The following is a 21871-nucleotide window of genomic DNA, read 5'->3' on the forward strand; positions in this document are numbered from 1 at the left end:
AGATAGCATTCAGATTCCACCAACCAAGAACTCACCCCACGAGACACCCCAACCCCCACTTCAGATGCCAATTTCAAGTTCAGGCTGTCACCTGCGTGTCTGACCCACGAACTATAAATCTGCGTTTCCCACCATCCCCTCTTCGGGTTCAAGGAATTTGATAGAGGGGATCACAGAACTCAGGGAAGTATTTTACTTACAAGATTACCAGTGTATTACAAAAGGATCTAACTCCGGAACAGATAGATGTAAGAGATGCATAGGGCGTGATATGGGGAAAGGGGCCCAGAGCTTCTATGCTCTCTGGACACATCACTGTCCCAGAAGAGAGAGGCTGTTCACCAACCTGGAGGCTCTCCAAACTCCATCCTTTTGTGTTTTTATGGAGGCTTGATTACATAGGCATGATTGCTTACATCATTGGCCGTTGGCGATTGAGCTCAATCTCTACCCTCCTCTCCTCCGAGGAGGTAGGCTGAGGTGTGGAAGTTGGGACTAAAAGTTCTAACTCTCTAATCACATGGTTGGCTCCACTGGCAACCAACTCTAACACTTGGGTGACCTGGGGGCATTCCACACAGCACCTCACAATGTCCCACGTGCCTGTTAGACACAGCAGATGGAGACGTGGGACAAGACAGCTGGGTATCTGAGTCAAGAGTTCAGAGAAGCTGGGCTAAGATGACAGACTTGGAAGGACAGTGTGGATGGCGTTCAACGTCATGAGCCTGGGAGAGATCATGCAGGAAATGATCCACCCTGTGCCCCCGTCCTTTGTATGGTCCCTGCTCTGCAGCAGACCCTGGTCACACACTGCCCTCCAGGGGTCTGTGGGGGAGAAGGAACAGGTCAGTCAATGACCCGCGGCAGCACACAGGGATGAGCCTCTGATGGGCTCTGCCCACCCTCACTCCAGAATGATCCACTCGAGGTCCCCGAGCCTCAGTTCCCCCTCCCCCAGGACTGAGAGAGACCCGAGAGGAACCACGGAGGTGAGGCGCTTTGTAAATTGTTGGGCATCATTACTGGGAGTCCTGTGCTGGAGGACATTTCATTTATTCCCTGTTCATCAAGCAGCTGCCTTTTCCAGGGAAACAGCTGCTCCTTTACTTACTTTTCTGTTTTGCTCTGTTCCCCAGGGTCCCCCCCCCTCCAGCGATGCACCCCCCAGTGTATCTTACCTTTTGCCAAATTGCCTTGAAACTGAGGTGGCTCGTTCACGTCTGTTACCTGCACGGTCAGGATCTGTAGGTCAGTGACACCGACGCCATCCTTAACATAAATCTGCAAATCAAATATGTTTGGTCCGGTTTCAAAGTCTAGTTCTTCCTTCCCAGTGGTGACAACCTAAAAGCAAATGCAGAATTCTTAGTAACCATGTGAAAGGAGATCTGTTTTGTATGCATGCGTTTTGCAAAGGGATGTTACCGTCTTTCCCTCACTGTCGGAGGAACCGGTTGTTTTGCTTTAGTCTTTCCCACATAAGCCCCATGACACTTCACTAAAGGGACTCCTGCGTGTGATGCTGCTTTTCAAAAGAAAGAAAAATATTTAGGCGACATCCTGGTTCCATCAACTGGAGATGAAAAGCCAGGAATTAAAACCCTGTCACTACTTGGGGTAGGCACCTAGACAAGTCCTTTAGCCACCCTGAATGTAGTTGGATTTGCTAGTCTTTAAGAATAAGACACCACACTTTCCTGGGATTGCTGTTAAGTCACATCATGACCCGGCGCTCTGGGCTAATTTTCCCAAGGCCACGTCCAAGAATGAACAAGGGAAGGATACGTCTGCAGAAATAAGGAACAATATATATTTATATCAACAGTCTCTTCAAGTGTTTTTGTGCGTTTCCACACATTCCACTAGTGGGAACCTGTTCTCTGCTCTCTAAGTGTTTTGGAGATGTGAGAGGGACACTAAGAACCAAGGCCAGAGAAACGTCATCAAGATTCATCAGCAGGAACCTGGGCGGTCCAGGGTGGCAGGGTCCTGCTGAGGCTAACTGGAGGCCAACCTGGGACCTCTCCTGTCTCCATGCACACTCCTGTCACCAGCTTAGACCACGGAGTGCCCAGAGCATCAAGGACTAAGTTTCATAAATGTCTTAATTACACTAATGGAACCTATTGCTTATGCATACGACTGGGGCCAGGCAGGCATTCAGGGTCCCATCGTGATGAGAACTTAGTGTCCCAGCTGAACTTTGGTGTGACCTTGGGAAAGTCCTTTACCTTTCCCTGATTTTGTTTCCACATGATTATAATTAGGTAAATTCCCCTTGCCCTAGTTAAACAGCTGGAGTATAATACAGACTATTATAACAAAGAGCTAGATCAGAGTACTGTGGAGAATTGGGGGCAAAGTTCATTGTGAGCTCTGTGTAGTCAGGGAAGGCTTCGTGGAGGAGGCTGTGCAAGATCTCAATTGGTTGAGAGAAGGGAGCCATGGATGGGAATGAGTGCATGTGGTGGAGGGAGAAAGTGTGGGAGAGGGCTGAGAGAGAAAATGAGGTAGTCTCATCTCCACCAGTGAGCAGGGTCAGCCAGGCACCCACATATGTGGAGATCACCAATCTCCATGCTTGGCATGTGGCAGGTGAGAGCAGCATAACACAGGGGTAAGAGCATAGACTCTGGAGCCAGGCTAACTGGCTTTAAAGCCCAGCCTTCCCATTACTTAACCCTTTGTGCCTCAATTTCCCCATCTGTAAAATGGGGATAATATTAGCACCTACTTTAGAGGGTTGATGTGAAGATTCCATGGAATACTTTGACCACTCTTTGGCACTGAGCATGCGCTCAGCAAATGCTGACTTTCATTAACATTAAAGAGCCAGAAACTGTTCAGTGAATGTATGTCCAGCAGAGCATCCCCCTCTGTCAAGATAATCCACTGTATTTCCTGATTTAGACCCTTGCTTCCTGCTAAGCCTGGAGCCCTCTCCTGAACCCCAAGCTTGAATGACTCCTTTACTACAGTATTACCTATTAACAGCCCCTTCTTCTGGGGAACTAGCACTAATACTCTAGAGGAAGGAAATCAGGCAGTCAAAAAAGAGTCCAAAAATGTTAAATCTCAGAGTCAAAGGAACTGAGTTGCTGTCAACACAAATAAGCAAGTTGGTTTTGCTGCTGTTACCGGCATTTATTGTCTGTGTGCCAGGCTCTTGCCAAGCCATTTTGTCGAGTTATCTTGTTAAATCATCGCAACAAACACAGGTTGGTAAAATATCCCACCTCAGGCAGATGGAGACTAGGCCAGGGAGGGGAAGGCACTCCAAAGGTCACAGCTGGGAGTGTGGAGGCTCCATTTGGTTGCAGGCAATCTGGCTGCAAAGTTTTGGTGAAAGACAGTGCTTGGTTTCAGGTGTGTTGAGTCTGAGGTTGTCCTGGTCAAGGCTGAGCAAATTTGCCAGACCCACCATGCTGGTGACAATGGGTAAGGGAATAGTGGCAAGAGAAAGAAGGGCAGGTGCGGGCCTCCACACAACCTCAGACCTCCGGGCCAGAGACCCAAAAACCTCATTACTAGCCTTCTCTCGCAGAGTGTGAAGTCGCCCAGGGAGGAGTCAGGTTCTAGCACAGGATGGCAGCAGAAGTAGCCCTTGTGAGAATTTTGGGTTAAAGGATGGGATCGTTTTGGACAGAGTAATTGATGCTCTTGGGTAGTTTCTGGGGAGAAGCAATCAATGCTTCAGAACAGCTTCAGGACTGGTGAATATGTGACCTATCCTAGGACCAACACAGGTCCAGGAAGCGCCAGGCCTGGAACAGTGCGCTGAACACAAGTCACCATTTCTAGAAGTCAGAAACAGGATGGAACTCTTCCTTGACTGTCAGCCCTGTTTGGATCACACCAAACATGGAAAGGGCAGGTCCTTTCACCTGATTTTGAGGCCTCACCAAACCAGCAACAGATGTGCACAGCAATGTGGGAGAAAGAGCCCAGGATTGGCCATCAGAAAACCTGCGTTAAGTTCTTATTTCATCTCTTACGGTGATGTGACCTTGGACAAATAAGCTAACCTTGCTGTCTCTCTGTGATCTTAGCTCGAAAATAGGAATAAAGGGTTTTCAGTGGTTGTAGAGTCAGTGTCAGGAGTAACCAGAGATCGGGATGGGAATGCTCAATGGGATCCCCGCACACCTGATGCTGCATGATTGCCATCATCGTCAAAGGCAGTAAAATCTAGAGGCTGAGGGTGAGAGTTCTCAAAGGGGAACAAGCTCGATATCTGCCAGCAGCTGAACTGAATGGATAGATAAATTGTGGTCTGTCCATACGGTGGGAAATTATTCAGCCTTGAAAAGGAATGAAGTGCTGATCCAGCTTAAAGGAAACTAGCCAGTCATTAAAGACCAGGTACAGTGTGAATCCATCCACGATGCTCCGAATAGGCAAATTTATTAAAAGCAGAAAGGAGATCAGTGGGTGTCAGAGACCGGGGGGATCAGGAAAAGTGTTCTAAAATTAGATGGTGGTGATGGTCTGTGAACACAGTAAAAACCACCGAATTGTACATTTTAAATGGGTGAATTGCATGTTGTACAAAATATATCTCAGTGAAGCTGTTTACAAAAATAGAGGTCTGAAGTCAGACGGCCTGAGTTTCAGTTACAGGTTGCTGCGTGATCCAGGGCAAGTTACTTAACAAATTCTGCTACAGTTTCTTCCACCTATAAAAAGGGGATAGTAATATGAATAAAATCATCGGATTGTTTGAATAGTATAAAAGTAAACACAGGTGAAGCACGTTCAACAGTGTCCGGCATATACGACATGCTGCACAAGTGCAAGCAGTTGGCAGGGCTTCTAGGACCAGATGACCAGCAGCTGTGGAGGACGAGCCAGAGGTCCAGGGCCAGATAGATAGGGCAGGTGGGTCACAGAACCAGCATCTGGGGCTGTAACCTGGATGCTGAGGTACAGCCTGTCTGAAAGTGTGCTCCTTACATACCAAAGAACCTGCCCCTAGGGGTGCTGAGAATACTGCACGCCTGAGCTCTGCCCACGCATCATGGGTTCTAAAGGTCTGCTCTGGAGCCCAGATATATGCACACCTTTGGGGAGCTCCCCTCAGGACTCTAATGATCAGCTGTGCTTAAGAGCCCCTAGTATGTACCTCAAGGAGGCCACGGAGCCTCGACCAAGCAGGCTGAGCCCACTGGGTCCCACCAGAACCCCAGGGCAATGGCAGGCAGGACCCGAGTCAGGGCTAATGATAACTGCCAGAGGTTCCTATGCCAACTGAGCAAAGGGCAGGGGTGGGGGAGGTGCAGACACCTGGACCCTAAAGGTGTCCCTAGAAGGGACTCTGAAGATTTCAGTGGAAAACATGCAGGTGTGTTTATCCTACCTAAGGAGAAGCACCAACTTTGGAAAAGACTCAAATGATGAAGTAGGAAAGAGAGCGGGGGCAGCGTGGCTCCTGAAGGTGAATGCCTGGGTCGGAATTGTGCAAGAGGAAGCACTCGCACAGCGTGGCTGGACGTTAAAGCTTGTATTTGAATGAAGGAGGTGTTCTCTCATGTTAAATAAGTCTCTTCATAGATTTCCTTCTGAAAAAATCATAGAATTTGAGAAAAGCAGAATCACCAGGCACACATTCATTAGAGCCTTGCTTTTGAGGGGACCAATGCCCAAACTATGCCACCCAAAGGACTTGGGTATTGTCACCATACGCCTAACTCCTGAGGGCACGGGAGGGCGGTTGGCAATAAGAAACAAGACTTGTATTTGTAACAAACTGAACATATTGCTCCTTGTGCTGGATTAAGCGAAGAAGGAAGGTTCAGAGTGTTTAGGGGCCTCTAGCCCAGAGGGCTCTGGGATTGCCCCAGACAGGCCTCCTGGGTCTTCCTAGAGGGGAGAGTGAGCCATGGAAAGGGGAGGAAATGGTCACTGATCTGGGATCCCGACCGCCCTCTTCTTCAGGACCCCGCTCTGTGGACAGTTCCCGAGGAAGCCACTCTTGCCTCAAAATCCAAGCCTGACAGCGCGTTCACCTTGAAGGCGTCAGTGAGGGGGCTTGTGTTGATAATCAGGGGCAACCCTGCAGTCACGGGTGACAGCGAGGCTGATAAGTTCACAGAAAACTTGTGCACTGGAGTCTCAGGTGGAGAATTCTCGGCCACGCTGCTTGTAGCAGGCAAGTGGATTAGGTGTAGCGCTTCTCTCCCTGTGGGTTTAAAAAGGATGCAAAATGACTTGAACATGAAGACTTGTGCTGGGAACAAGGACTTAACAGCTTGGTCTAGGGCTTCAACCTGTAGCTCGGAGCACCGCTGGAAGCTGGTCACTCCCCAAGAACAAATACCCTCACCAAGGACTGGAAATGGAAATGGGAGATCTTCTGGGAGCCAAGAAAACAACCACCAACAACAACCATGAAATCTGCTTCTGTCATTCTGTAAATAAGGCTGCTGCTTTTCGCTTGTCTCCTGCCACTCCTTCTCTTTCCTCGCAGCCTTTGTGAGGAGCTAGGGAAAGAGGAATGTGATGCTTTTAGGAGGCAGACATCCACTTGAAGGACCTAGTCTGGCCGTGACATCCTGTCTTACAAGACCCGGGTAATTTACAAGAGTTTATTTTCCTCGTCTGTGTTGGAATTTGATTCAGAGCTCATCAAAACCTAAGTGTGCATGACAGGCAAGCTCCAGAATCATGGTAGATCTCCCCACACATGTAAGTAATCCCGAGGACAATTGTTTGTCATTATGGGATGCTGGGGGCATCAGTTCAAGGGTCCATCAGTACATCTTGATTGATAGATTAAATCCCATTTCACAGAGAAGGAAACGAGAGACTCAGGGAAGTCATGTGCATTGCCTCGGGCTGCATTTCAGGCAGGAGTTTCATAATTTAAGAGAAAGTATGTTTCTTCCAGGAAAGCCTTGGGACACTCTTAGGTCTCCTTTATAACTTTCCAAGATTTTGCTTATACAGAGAAGAGTAACAGGTTATGTTCTTTCATGCTTCCATAGTGATGGTTACCCTAGGGAGGTGAAAAGTGTCCCCCCTCCCACATCCCTCCTCCAAAAAAAATCCATGTTCAGTCAGAACTTGAGAAGGTACCTTATTTGGAAATAGAATCTTTGCAGATGAATTGGTTAAAAGGAGGTCATTCCGAATTAAGGTGGGCCCTAATCCACCAAATGGTGTCCCTATAAGAAGAGGACAGGACCCAGAGACACAGGAGGAAGAGAGCCAAGTTATGATAGAGGCAGAAGTAGAAGTGATGCAACTAGAAGCCAAGGATCATCAAGCAACCACCAAAAGCTAGGAAACATGTGTAGAACAGACCTCCCTCGGAGTTTCTAGAGAAAAACCAACCCTATCAATGCCTTGGCTTCAGACCTCTGATCTCCTGAACTACAAGAGAATAAATTTCTTTTGCTTTAAGCCATCCATTTTGTGGTAGTTTAGTATGGCAGCTCTATGAAATCAGTGCAATGACCACTCAGCCAATGTTCCAAATGAGTGCATCATTAAAATATTTTCTCTCGTTTACTCCCCAAAACAACTCTCTCAGAGGGGTATTAGTGGCACCATTTTACAGATGAGGAAACTGAAGTGAAGAATAATAAGTAACAAAATCAAAATTTATACTGAAGTCCTACTTCTTAGCGGGTTTCCTGATCTTGGCCACCATTAGCCCCTGGGGGAACAAGCCACTTGGAATGGGAAGAGGTACAGGGGTAAAGAAAAGGATCTGTCCTCCAGAAGGTGTGGAACTTCTAGAAACAAACAAGCGATGGGAAAATGCTGGATTTTGTAAGAGAATGTTTTTATTTCAAATTTGGGGGAGATGGGCAGCCCGGGTGACTTAGTGGTTAAGGGCTGCCTTCAGCCCAGGGCCTGATCCTGGAGACCCGGGATCGAGTCCTACGTCGGGCTCCCTGCAGGAAGTCTGCTTCTCCCTCTGCCTGTGTCTCTGCCTCTCTCTCTCTCTCGTCTCTTATGAATAAATAAATAAAATCTTTTAAAAAATTGGGAGGAGAAGATGTAGAGTAGTAGATGCGAATGTAAGAAAAATTGAAACATAAACACACTGATACGAGCTTCACAAATCTAAAATCATCTTATGTAGTTTAGAGACTAAAGTACATTATGCATAAGTTATTTTTGCTCCCAGAATAATCCTGTTTTATGGACAAGGACATAGCAAGGGCTCAGAAATAACAAAGCAGCTGAGGTTTAGGGTGACAAGGATATGAATAGATTTTTTAATCCATTAAAATTGACTTTAATATTATAGCAATCTTGTGATAAAAATTGGGACCCAAATAGTAAGCTAAGTAGAGGCAAAAAAAGTTCCCCCAAATTGTTTTTTTTTAATGAACATATTAATCAACTGCTTCAGTGCTTGGGGCTTTCTTAGGCATAATTCCCCCACGCCCTCTTTTTCCATAACCAAAAGTCACCAGGGCCCCCATGAGCTGTTCACCAGACTGTTTGCTCTCTGTTCAGCAAGACAAGGACAGTCATAAGCAAAATGGAAGGTTGGTAACTTCAAGGAAACCCCCACCTTCTCTTGTCCCCTCCCACTCACCCATGACTTGGGCCCCTCCAGTCAAGGAGGAAGGAAGCCTCTGCTCATATTTAAGCAAATACAGAACTCACTTGGTTTTTCTCAAGAATCACCTGCGGTTAGGTAGTGTCCAGCCAAAACGAACAGACCCAAACAAGTAACCACTTGCATTTACTGAGCACCTACTCGTCAGGCATTGTGTGGCTTTACTGCCAGATCACAGCCATTGTGAACACAATCCTGTGGTGTAGGTGTCACCATCACCATTTTACACTCCTGAAGTTGCACACTCACTGATGGGCCGTGGTCGGCCTGGCTCTTGGCGTCTGGGTCCTCTAGCTGACAGGACATACCTACTACAGACAGTCTAGGTGACCGTGCACATGGAATGTCTCGTGACTGTCTTACGACTGGGTAACATGGTAGCCAGATGGTGCTGGGGTCTGGTGAGAAATTGGCCCCTCCACCCAGATATTAGGTGGTGGTGATGCTATCTGTGAGAGGCTGTTTGGGGAATAACATAAGGAAGCGTGCTGCAGTATTAGCTTGACGTGAGCTCGGGTGTGAGAGGTTTTCCGCAACCTCACCCTGAACAGGCAGCTTGCCCTGGCCACCAACCAGGGTGTGTCTCCTTCGATGAACCGAGAAGGCTAGCCAAGCCGTGCTCTTCAAATATCGCCCACGGATATCTCCTAGTTTTCTCTGCTGATAGTGTGTCCATTGATCTCGCTGTGTTCATTTTAACTCCGATAAGCCCTGGGTTCTGGAAACTAATTCTGTGAAAGAACTAGCCTTCCAGTCCAAGGCATCTAACTCCAAGGACAGGGCTCTTTGCACAGCTCCACCCTGCCTCCTTATATTTATAGATCTTTTCATAGCCCTCCTTGAATGGTCATATTTTGTATGGCAGTGAGGAAGATATGTTGAAGGCAGAAGTGGATATATTTAGTGCCCCTCAAGCAAATTGTGTTGGAGACTGTTTCATGTATGACTAAAGCCATATCCTTGGATATGCCCTATCTGCTGGCATTCTCTCTCTTATTCTCTCTCTCTCTCCCTCTGTCTCTCTCTCTCTCTCTTTTAAGCAGACTCAGGGGCTTAACTCACAACTCTGAGATCAAGACCAGAGCTGAGATCAAGAGTTGGACACTAACCAAAGGAGCCACCCAAGCCGCCCTCTGCTGACATTCTTGCTGGAGATGTCCTGGACCGCATCTGGTGGCCTCTGTTCCTAGGGCAAGGTTGCATGCACCAGGGGTGTGCCATGAAATCCTAAAAACTTTGTGGCAGACACTCCAGGGATACTGGTAAGGAAGGTAGTCAAGCTGGGATCTCCTGACTCTTAGTTCAACAATCAGTTCCTCTGGCTCTTTTGCTACTAAAAAAGTAGTAGTAGCAATATTAATAGTAATATTAGTAACTAATAGCATAGTAATAATAGTAACCAGTGGCTACGGTCCCTTCCCTAAAAAGAGAGCATTTAATAAGACACGAAATTCACCACACGCTCAACCCATTCATTATACAGATCAGTTTGGGGGAGGTGCCCAAAGGTACTCAGCTAATCAGTGGCATAGGGAAGGTTAGAAGCCAGGGAATGGCTCTAAGACGCGACACCCTTGCCTTCCAAAGATGGCCTTACAAACTTTCTTTGGTGGTCTGAGTGCTGGAGACCAAGAAAGAGGCTTTAATGGAATTTGACTTACACATGCATCTTAATTAAGGATCAAATTAGAATTGCTTGAAGCGTACACTTTGCAAAGAAAGAGCATGCAGAAGATTTATTATCAGTCACCGAGCCCATGGAAACATCTTGCTTGCCATGGAGATCTGGATGCACGATGGGCTCACTTGTTTCAAAATGAGCAAAATCACTGCCTGGCCAGAAATGGACCAAAAGACCTCCCCTCCCCGGGAGCCTGTGTTGGAATAATTAAGGCCTCTTCAGCCTCAGTTGTGGGGGAAGAAGTTGGCCACCCTGGGCCTTTGACACCAAGTGGTGATGTTCAGGAAGCATGGGTGACACCGCCTTCTCCCTCCAGGGATGCAGCTGCTCTGACTTACCGTGTGACTTCAACACAGAAGGCAGTCCTTGCCCAAGACTGTCACTTGATAAATACCTTTTCATTCTCTCCAGTAACTAATACAAATGACAGTGAGAGAGATCGGGGAAAGCTGTGAAAAGAGCACGGGATTTGCAATCAGAGCTCTTGCTTCAAGCTTGAGCTCTGTCACCAGTTGACTGTGTGACCCTGGGCTGGTCCCTTAACTTCTCTGGACCCTCTGTCAGCTCCATCTCTCAGGGACGTGGTGCCACCCTACCACTGGCCATTCAACAGAGCTCAGTTGCTAAAGAAGACACCCAGGACCCAAGGAAAAGCTTACCAATCCATGGTTTACTGCAGATCAAGGAGGCAGGATAGCAACAACATTAGAGTATGCACCACAGCTGAAGGCTGCCTCACAGCGTGAAGACCAGAGAGGCCAGGGGCCAGCTTCCAGCATCCTCTTTTCTCTAAGGGCCTTAACAGAATGCACTTGCAGGGATCAGAAATCACCAACACAGCCACGAATACCCCGCAACCAGGGAACCCAAAATAGAGTCTCTGCTGGACATTTTTATATTTTGCTGGTCATGTAGGCACCATCTTGTTATGTAACCAGACTCCGCAGCAGAGCCTTCCAAGCCAGGTGCAAATCATTAATCTCGCTGCTCTCCACTAACGGTGCTCACAGGCCCATACAGACCACTCCGAAATTCCCAGGACTCACAGCTCCAAAGCAGCGCTGTTAATCAGCATGCTTCTTGCCTTGACCAGAAGTCAGTTTCCTGTGGGAACTTCAGCAAAGCAACTCGGGCTAGTTTCAGGCCTGCTAGCATTGAGTCTCACAGCACAGATACCATATACTGAAAATGCATATACTTGGTAAACCATGAAACATTATGGAGTGTGGTTTCAATATTTGTAGTATCTTCCTATGCCTTTAATGTACATAATGTGTACTCCCCTGGATGCGATGTTCTCACACTTTCTTTGGAGAGGAGGGCTGATCCATTCCAAGCAAGGCTATTAGCAGGGAGCCCTTAGTAGGACACAGAAGAAAAGATGGTGACTCTACTTGTGATTCTGTACATTCTACTGGGTCATAAGTAGCAGGAGAAAGATGTGTTTCTCTTGGGGTAACATTCCGGTGCTGGCCTAGAGAGAGGTGGTTTCTTACAAACCTCCTCCAGCTCCATAGAAGTGGAAATACGGAAGGAATTCTAGAGACTGGGTGCTTGAGCTGGAGAGAGGAAGACAGCAAGATTGCCATGGGCAAGGGGTTGGAGAGAGAGCTAAGAGGAGGGACACCTTTTCCTTTTCTGAGGTTGACATTGAACAGGAAAGTGACATTATAGAAAAAGTAGAAACCTTTTGCAATGGACATTGGACCCCATATACAGGATTAATTAGCCAATGGGAAGACTTTCCGGAGATGGACTTCATCTTCCTGGCTTTTCAAATGAGGAGAGCGTGGATAAGAAAGGGTTGCACTTAGCTCCCCCAAGAGCCTGACACATGGAGTCTTGGGCCTCTTTTTGATTTCCTGACATTGTTTAGCAGAGGGCCAGGTGCAATGGCAAGCTTGGGGCAGAGGGTCTTCCTGGAGAGAAGTGAGTTAGCCTCCTGCCTGGTGCTCAGTGGAGGAAACCCAGGGCTGGTACATCATTCAGTTTCATGTGGACCTTCCAGCTACCAAGGAACCTTTCTTTCATTAGACACCCTGGTATTTTTCATTTCCAAGAGAGTAATACAAAAGTGACTTCGCCGGAGGAACTTTCTCAAAATGCAGATACTGTCAGCGTGCATTGGATTTAAATATTTCAAGGAGCCCTTGCTAAGTCCTCCAGCTTCAGGAATGATGTGTAGTCCTGTGGTACTGATGGAACCGAAAGACTATTTTATCTCAACTCTTCTACCCGTGTGCTTGGGAGATTTGTCTAGTTTGTGTTCTCCTGGGGCTCCCTTTATAAGCCATTGTGGTATTGAGACTCTAGCATCTGTAGCGTCCTGAAGAGAAACAGTTGCATTTCTCTCATCTTAATAGGAGATGGGAAGGACAGAAACTAATTTAAATGCCAATCTAAGGAGACGTTAGATCTAAATCTCTGCATTTGGAGGGGTATCTGTAAATGTGAGGAAAAAAAGACCCAAAAAGGAATGATGATCAATACAAACAACAAATATTTATTGGATCCCATATGTATGTATGGCATGCGGGGACCACCAAGCAATAAAGGAAACAAAACCTGTTACTGCAGGGCCGACATTCCCCTTGAGGAAACACAACAGACACATAACAGATGAATTCTAGAATAACTCATGCTGCCTATTGTTAAGCACTTATTTTGTGTAGGGCACCGTAAAAGAACTTTGGCATATATTCCATATATAGGCAAGAGGAGCTCTGGGGTGCAGTGGGAAGAGCACCCACCAGGAGTTTGGGCAATCCAGGGAGGCTCCGTGAGAGAGGTGGGGCTTGACTTGGGTGTTGAAGAATGTAGAAGCTTTAGATCAAATGAGAAGAAAGAGGATACTGGAGTGTGTTCCTTTGAGATTATTATGGTGCTGCCTGTTTCCAACAGCCTGAAAGCAGCTACCAGTGTGGCCACCACGCCTCCCTTGTGATGCTATGTGACTCTGTGTTTGAGAGCCAGGATAAGAATCAGCTTCTCAGACTCACAAAAGATGAGAGGGAAACACTGCATCACAGCAGACCTTCAAAAAACTAGGATTTGCCCTGTGGAAGCCAAAGCAGGGAACAAGTGCGTGGCCTTTTGGAGATGGAGGGATGGGAGTGTGGTTTTGACAAGGAATTTCAAATATTTCTTGCAAACCTTTGTGATCTGTCGCTTTAACACGTCTGATGATAAAGTTCCAAATGATAATCTCCAGTGTGAGACACTGGGTTCTTCCTAACTTCACTCTTCCCCCAATAGCAACAAATGTCACCTCTCTGCTCAAATGATTGTGGTCGTAAAAGTCTCTGTTTCTGGGGAAATCTCAAAGGTTTCCTTCAAGGGAGAGTCTGAGCTGCTCAAAATCCGACATCACATTCCCAACAACTGCCAGGGAGAAAAGCCGAAGATTAAAGAGGGCTTAGTATTAGGAAACCCAGTCATTTATTTATGTTATTAGCAGATCGAAGGGGAAAATTAAACGGTCAGGTCCCTTCTGGGAAAGGCATTAAAAATCCACTGTGATTCGGAAGTAAATACCTGAAAAACAAAAGTTATCTCCTTACCATAGAAAACATTTCTGTTTCACACCAGAAGTTAACATCATGCTTAATGGGGAATAAGACAAGAGTGTACACTCTTATCGTTGTTCAACAACAGCCTGAAGGTACAGGCCTGGTAATTAGATAAGGAAAAGAAATACAAGACAGAAAAATAGGCAAGGAAAAGTATAAATGTTGGTTATTTTCAAACCTGGAAAATGCATGAGAGTCATCTGAAAAACCGTGACAAATCATGAGAGAAGTCATTAGTAGACTTCCACCCATTGTGTGACAATCAATTAAAACAGACAAGGGAAGAGAAGATTCTATTCACAAATACAGAAAAAGTAAAAGAATGAACTGGTAATAAACGCAATGAGAATGTGCAAGATCTCCATGAAGGAAATCCTAAAATCCTCAGGAGGAAAACAAAGACTTGCAACAGTATCTACAACTGTTGGGCAGCCCGGGTGGCTCAGCGGTTTAGCATCTGCCTTCCGCCCAGGGCGTGATCCTGGAGACCCGGGATCGAGTCCCACGCCGGGCTCCCTGCAGGGAGCCTGCTTCTCCCTCTGCCTATGTCTCTCTCTCTGTGTGACTATCATAAATAAATAAAAATTTAAAAAAAATAAAATAAAGGTATTGATTCTGGGACACCTGGGTGGCTCAGCGGTTGAGTGTCTGCCTTTGGCTCAGGGCGTGATCCCAGATCCTGGGATCGAATCCCACATCGGGCTCCCTGTAGGGAGCCTGCTTCTCCCTCTGCCTGTGTCTCTGCCTCTCTCTGTGTGTCTCTCATGAATAAATAAATAAAATCTTAAAAAAAAAAGAACTGTTGACCAGGAAAGCTCAATGTCATATGTAATAATAATTACCAACATTTACTTAGCATTTACCACGTACCAGACACTCCGCCAAGTGCGTTACTATATAACTCATCAAATATGTAAATTATCCCTACATTCATCTGCAAATTTAACATGATTGAATTCCACACATTATGTATATACTACCTATTCAAAAAGAAGATTGGATTTAAAAAGCTCAATTTCCATGATCCAAGCTGACGACATTAAAAGGATCGCCCAAGATTCTTCAAGCTCTTGCCTTAAGAAATAAGGAGTATGAGAAGCATTAGTTTGAATCTTTGGTTCTTCTATCAGAAGACCTTTCCTTGGCTCATGATTAAGACAATCACCCCTTGATGCCTCGGTTTTCCCACAGGATGACTTGCCACCTTCAAGTTGCCTCCAGGAGGCTCCAGAGAAAAGCCAGGATCCCCACAAAGACTGATTTGACACACACATGAGCTCTGCCCTGAAAATCATCTTCCCAACCTTCCACCTTGGAAGGACTTCTGGCCCAGGCCAGTCAACGGGGAGAGAAAGTGAAGTCTACACGAAGACCAGAGACTAGGCGTTGGCTTTGTTCGGCACCTCTCTTCTCCAGAGCTCCCCTGCCCAGCCCCCTGGGGCTCCCCACTGCTGTGTCACCTCAGTCACCAGTGCTGATAAGGCCACGATTGAAGAAGACCTCCCAGATGCAAGTCCCTCCTGGGGGACGTTATCACTCAGTGACCGTAACTAAGCCAAGCGTGGTGACAAATGGAGCGCCTACCTGATATGGCACCCAGGAGAACCAGGAGAAAAACTGCTCCCTGCATCTCCGAGAGTCACCTGTGGCCGCACTTCCAGTGTATCACCCAGTAGCTGAATCCTGCCTGACACCCTGAGTTTATGCCACTCAGCTTCCGCTCCTGGTTTTGTTGCCACGAGAGAAATCAAACAGAGGCTTTGGTGGTAACGCAGGGAGACTCCAAACACCACAGGACTGTTCTTTGATTACCTGCTTCTGTGACCTCGTGGTACCCAAGAGACCAACCAGCCAGCCCCGGGGGGAGCTCAGAGTCCATCTTAAAAGCCCACAAGAGGGGATCACTGGGTGGCTCAGCAGTTTAGTCCCTGCCTTTGGCCCACGGCGCGATCCTGGAGTCCCGGGATCGAGTCCCGTGTCTGGCTCCCGGCATGAAGCCTGCTTCTCCCTCCTCCTGTGTCTCTGCCTCTCTCTTTCTATGTCTATCATAAATAAATAAATAAATAAATAAATAAATAAATAAATAAATAAATAAATAAATAAATAAATCTTAAAAAAAAAAAAAGCCCACAAGAGCAAAGAAAGCAGAGGCATGGAGATGGTGCTAAAAGCTGGACATAAGGGCCACCTGGGTGGTTTAGTCAGATGTGTCTGCCTTCAGCTCAGGTCATGATCCTGGGGTCCTGAGATCGAGCCCCGCATCAGGCCCTCTGTTCAGTGGAGGGTCTGCTTCTCCTTTTTTTTTTTTTTTTTTTTTTTAAGATTTTACTTATTTATCCATGAGAGATGCAGAGAGAAATAGAGAGGCAGAGATCAGGCCTGGGCTGAAGGCGGCACTAAACCACTGAGCCACCGGAGCTGCCCTGCTTCTCCCTCTTTTTTTTTTTTTTTTTTTTTTTAAAGATTTTACTTATTTATCCATGAGAGATGCAGAGAGAGAGAGAGGCAGAGATCAGGCCCTGGGCTGAAGGCGGCACTAAACCACTGAGCCATCCGGGCTGCCCTGCTTCTCCCTCTTCCTCTGCTTCTCCCCCTGCTTGTAATCTCTCTCTTTCTCAATAAATACATAAAATCTTTAAAAAACGAAACCAAAAGCTGGACATAAGCATACACATCCGTGATGGTCTCAAGCACCCTGTAGCCAGGCATCTCGTCTTTTCTGCTGCCCTGAATTGCTGAGCCGGGCTCAGAGTTGAGACCAGACCCCTCCTCAAAGCAGACTGACTGTGATAGACCCTGCTCATCACCATCACCCCTCTAGCCTTCGATGAAGTCTGTGGTGGAAGGTTATTGGGGTAGTGAGGCTTCTGTGCACTGGGGAGCGATGTGGCCTGTCCCTCGGGGTCAGGTGCTGCCCTACGTGGTGCTTTTGCTTTGTGCCGCATGCAGCCCCACGCGGGTTCCAAGAATGAAACCAGAGAAGGGGCAGTGGCAGCACAGGGGTGGGGGGTGGAGAGGCCTGACCCCTCAGCGTGGTGCAGTGAGAATAGTAGTTGACACAGTGGAAGGAGGAGCAGACTCTCACTGAGCAGGGAACTGGACCTGGGCTCAAACCCAGGACCCCGGGATCATGACCCGAGCTGAAGGCGAGTGCTTAACCGACTGAACGGCGAACCTGGAGGCAAGACCTGCAGGGAGGTTGACTGGAGGCCAGGAGACCATCCCAGCTCATATGCCCCTGCCCTGAGACTGCTGTGGAAGATGCTGCAGCCCCTCTCGGGCACAAGGGGACGAGGACTTAGAAGGCTGAGTGGCCTGCCCTCGGTCAAGCTGCCAGTCGGTGGCCAAGATGGCACTTGGGTCTCCTGCTTCCCAAACCTAGGGCAGCAAGGCCGGCACCGTTCCCCGCCCCCACCTCAAACTTGGGCGAGGCCCTTCCAGCTCCCACAGTGCCGCCTGCAGCCTCTTTCCCCAATTTTGCTGCCACCAGTCTGGGCTAACGGTCCCGGCCTCTGACCCGGACTGTCCCAAGAGCATCCGGCACATCCTGCAGGATGTTCAGCTGAATTCCCCAAAAGCACAATTCTGGTCCTCATGCTCTCACTCAAAATAACAAGCAACCTTTCCCTTAGGAAAAGATGACTTTTCCTGGGGACGGCAGTAAGATCTGAATGTCAGCCTGTAAGCTTCTATCTGAAATAGGTAGATGACAAAAACAGAAACAAAAACCCCTAGGTTTTGCTGTGCAGCCTTACGCGAATTACCTAACCTTCCAGAATCTCTGTTCCACTTGCAGGCATCAGGGCCAGGCCATCGCGTAGCCTTCTCGCAAGCAGCACCAGGATAATGAAGGGAGAGACCCGGGCCCTTGGGCTGTGCTGGGTGATGCCGTGTCGTCCTGCTAGGCCACCCGGGGCGGCGGCAGGGCCTAGAACTCAGAGGGACTCCGCAAACACGGGCCGCAAACCTAAGAACAAATAGTTGCCAAGCTACCAATTCTCACCTCTCAGCTTTTCCTGTCATATCAGTTACTGTAAATAATCCATTTCATTATGCATAATTAAAGCTGAAGTGACGGCTCAGATTAAGTTATGGAAAACGTCAGAATAATTCAGCCTTTGAATTAAAGAAACTCACATCTGTTTAATTTTCAGCCCGACTGCACCGCGGGCTCCTGGCCGCCGTTTCCACTGGGATGGGGGAGCCTCGACTTCCTTCCCCCTTCCTGGTCCGGCCATCGTTGGGTCACATTTGGGAATTTGTCGTGGGTTTTTTCTCCCGTAATTCGAAATTCCGTGTTTAGCCCTGGGGTCGTTTCTGCCCTCACGATGTTCTGTGGTCTGATCATCAGCTCCTGTTTTCTTCTCGAAGCACGTGGTCCTAGCACCAGGGTCCCGTGGTGGGGGTCAGGGGGTACCCGGAGTCCCCTTGCTCTCCTGTTCCTCAGTCGTCCTGGTCCCACCAGGGCCGCAGCCAGGTGACATGAAGGGACTGCCTGGAAGGTGCTGGAACCTTTGGGGCAGGCACCCCCAGCCTCCGGTGGAAGACATGGGGAGCCTTGTCCCGGAACGGGTCTGGCCGGGCAGTGGGTCGGGTGCTTCGAGTATTTCCAGCAGCTCCTCTGGGCTCCAGCCACTTCCACCGTCTGATGTGCCAGCAAGGAAGTTGGGTTCCAAAGATTTGTTGTCTTGGAATTTGGAGCATGCTTTCCTCCAGAACCCCGTGCATAAGCTGCAATGCAGGGGAAGCTTGGAGACTTGAGATGCGGCACGGAGAGCGCTGCTGGGGACCCTTAAAGGTCGAAACACACCCCTCAGCAGTTGCATGGGCCGTGGCCCTCCAGGGACCCGGGTCACCTCTCCATCACCGGGCAAGTTCGGTGCATGCCTCTCATTCATCCAGTCCCGTGACTGGGCTTTGGGGATCCAGACTCAGCAACAGGGCGCCCCCACTCCACTGCTCCAGCACCCCTGCCCGGCGGGTCCCCCGGTCAGAAGAGGGTCCTTGAGGCCAAGCCCACGGTGGCCCCGCTGATGGCCTGCAGCTCCTCCTCCTGCGGGGCACCCTCCCCACACCCACACCTCTTGCAAATCACACTCTCCCTCTCCTCCCCTGTGGGGCCCAGCCAGTCTCCAAGCTTTCCCGTCCCAGAGACGCTCTTCTACTTCACTGCTTCCCTGTCGCTCTGCGTGCAACATGGTGCCAGATGCACAGCCAGTGCCAGAGACATTCTGGAATTGACGGAATTGCTTTATACTCTTGGCCTGTGCTCTGCTCTCTCCTGCCCCAAACACCCATCGAGGGAGAGCCCCTGAGCCTTGGGGGGAGGAAATAAAGAAGTGCCATAGCCTTCCTCACTTCCAGAACCCCTGGGCTGGATGCTCCTGGCCCGGACAGCAAGGTGGGGGGGGCTCCGCTGGGGCAGGCAAGAAGATGTCCCCTCTACCCTTCTGAGCTCTTGGCAGAGACCCCAGTAATAAAGGAAAGACTGGCCAGAGAAAGACACACAGAAGTTTATGAATGTATATACTTCATGGACACATGGGCGAAATCTAGGGGAAAATGGGTAACTCCCCAAGGGGCTTAGAATCCAAGGTTGAATAGCATCTTAATGAGAAAAGGGGGAGGAGGACGTTCATGATCTTAGAGAAAGGAAATCAATTTTTCAGACGATGAATGGGCCCTCCAAGAACAGATGAGAGGATGAGACTCCTCTGCTGTGGCAAGAGTCAATCTTCCGTGGTTGACGGAACTCATCCCCAGGGAGGGAATTTATGACAATTGGGTTTCTTTGGAGGATCTGTCTTCAGGCAGGTGAGGAGACTTCCATGGAAGCGTCTCCCTGTATTTGCTGCTTTTCCAGTGCCCTCAGCTCAAAATCATCACTATGCCAATGCCGTTTTACCCAGGGGTAGCATGTCCTGAACTGCTACAGTCATATTTTGGGGTGACATACTCTGCTACCCTGCAGCCCTCAGGTCCCCCTGGCAGGGCCCCTGCCCTGGCTCCAGGGGTAGAGAAGTGAAGGGCCTTGACTTCCTGTAGCCTAGCCCTACCTGGCTCCAAGAGATAGGACACTGGTTAGCACGGGCCTGGGCTCAATCTCCCAGAAACTCTAGATCACTCTTATCTTCTAGAACAGTGATACTGAGATAGAATTCACACCCCAGACAGCGCACCCATTTAAAATGTGCAACTCAGTGGTTGGTAAGTATATTCGGAGTTGTGCAACCATTGCCGTAATGAATTTGAGGGCACTTCCATGCCCCCACACCCCTTAGCACTCACTCTCGATGTTCCACCGCTGTCTCCCACAGCTCCAGCAACCACCAGTCTACCCTCTGCCTTGATAGACTCTCCTACTCTGGACATTTCATATAAATGGAATCACACGGCCTGTGGCCTTTCTGACAGGCTTCTTTCACTTCGCAAAATGTCTTCAAATTCACCCGTGTGGCAGCATAGATCCTTTACTTCATTTCTTATCATCGCTGAATAATAGTTCATTGTATGGGCATCCCACATTTAACTTGTCCATTCATCAGTGATGGACATCTGGATTTTTTTCTACTTTCTGGCTGTTATGAATAACGCTGCTATGAACATTCCTGTATAAATGTTTGCCGGGACATATGTTCTCATTGCTCTTTGAGTATACTTGGTGGGTCATATGGTACCTTTGCCAGATCATGCTCTTTTTTTTCCCTGTGGTTGGTTCTTACATTTTTATTGGGGGCCCCAGGGAAGGAGGCCTCTTCCCTGTCAACAATTTCTTCAGCCAGTCCAGGCTTGGACCCAGGGAATCCTGGGGTGGCTGGCATGTAGGGCACATTCCCATCATCTCAGAGGGGCACTGGGTGGCTGGGTTGATCGATGATGGCGTGATCAGTGGAGGGGCTGAGTGGGGGAGGAATTAGAGCAAGGCCCCCAATGGGGAAGGGCATGACCAGCACAGGGTCCTGGCTCAGGCATTCTGGAGGAAGGTTGCGCTTCTAGTGGCCATCTCGGTCTCATCAGTGGCAGCTGCCAGAGTATTCTTGGGGGCAAATACCTAATCTTGCTTTGAAGCCAGTTCCTTCTCCAGTGTTCTCTGTTGGCAGCCTACAGTTCCTTTCTTTTTTCTTTTTTTTTTAAGATTTTATGTATTTATTCATGAAACACAGAGAGAGAGAGGCAGAGACATAGGCAAATGGAGAAACAGGCTCCTCACAGGGAGCCCGATGCGGGACTCAATCCCAGGACCCCGGGATCATACACTGAGCCTAAGGCAGATACTCAACCACTGAGCCACCCAGGTGCCCCTCCTAGAACTCCTTTCTGAAGCTATAGTCCTTCTACTTCTCTACCACTGTTGAAGCATCACTCCAGCTGCTTATTTCTTCCTCATCCTCCCTCTAGGTGGCATTCATGTATTCATTCAGCAAATATTGAGTAGCTACTGGGTGACACACCCTGCTGTGCGTGCTAAGATTATAGCACAGCATAAAACAGACCCAAATCCCTGTACATAAGGAACTGAGGCTCTAGAAGCACCCCTCCTGCCATTCATCTGATCAGCCACACTCCTATAGAAGCCACTAAGCATCAGGCACCGTGCTGGGTGCCAGGACTGGAAGGCCTGATATGACCTGGTTCTCCCAACAAGATGCTTAAACCTAGTCCAGAGACAACCCCGCAAGCCCACTGTTACAATCAGGTGGACCAAGTACTATGCTCAAAAGAGTAATCAATGAAAAGTAAATCTTCCTGACCACCCTGTTCCCTAGAAACTCCTTCCCTCTCAGAGGCAATCATTATTGTCAGAGTCTTGTGATCCTTCTAGAGACATTCTGCGGCACGTACAAACACATACTCACCTGCATAGGCTTTGCTTTAGGACAAATGAAAGCGTATGAGGTACTCTGGACTTTGCCTAGGCTTTTTTGTCTTACTGTATCTTGGAAATTCTAATGTATCAATGCATGTAGAGCAGCCTCATCTTTTTAATAAGTGCATCCTAGTCCGTTGTATGGGTTGGACCATACATTATTTATCCAGTCCCTT

The 21871-nt window shown here is 48.3% G+C and overlaps 1 protein-coding gene across 1 annotated transcript in view; it reads right to left on the minus strand.

The window, feature by feature from the left end:
- CDHR3 (cadherin related family member 3) overlaps positions 1–15458 on the minus strand; it is a 60022-nt gene extending 44564 nt beyond the window's left edge. The window contains exons 1-3 of the mRNA XM_055301271.1: positions 15413–15458; positions 5979–6181; positions 1182–1347 (exon numbers count right to left, since the gene is read on the minus strand). Of these exons, the coding sequence (XP_055157246.1) occupies positions 1182–1347; positions 5979–6181; positions 15413–15458 (415 nt within the window). The remainder of the gene's footprint in view (positions 1–1181; positions 1348–5978; positions 6182–15412) is intronic.
- Between the last annotated feature and the right edge of the window lie 6413 nt (positions 15459–21871).

Source organism: Nyctereutes procyonoides, unplaced genomic scaffold, assembly GCF_905146905.1.
Source record: "Nyctereutes procyonoides isolate TBG_1078 unplaced genomic scaffold, NYPRO_anot_genome, whole genome shotgun sequence".
Classification (NCBI taxonomy): Eukaryota; Metazoa; Chordata; class Mammalia; order Carnivora; family Canidae; genus Nyctereutes; species Nyctereutes procyonoides.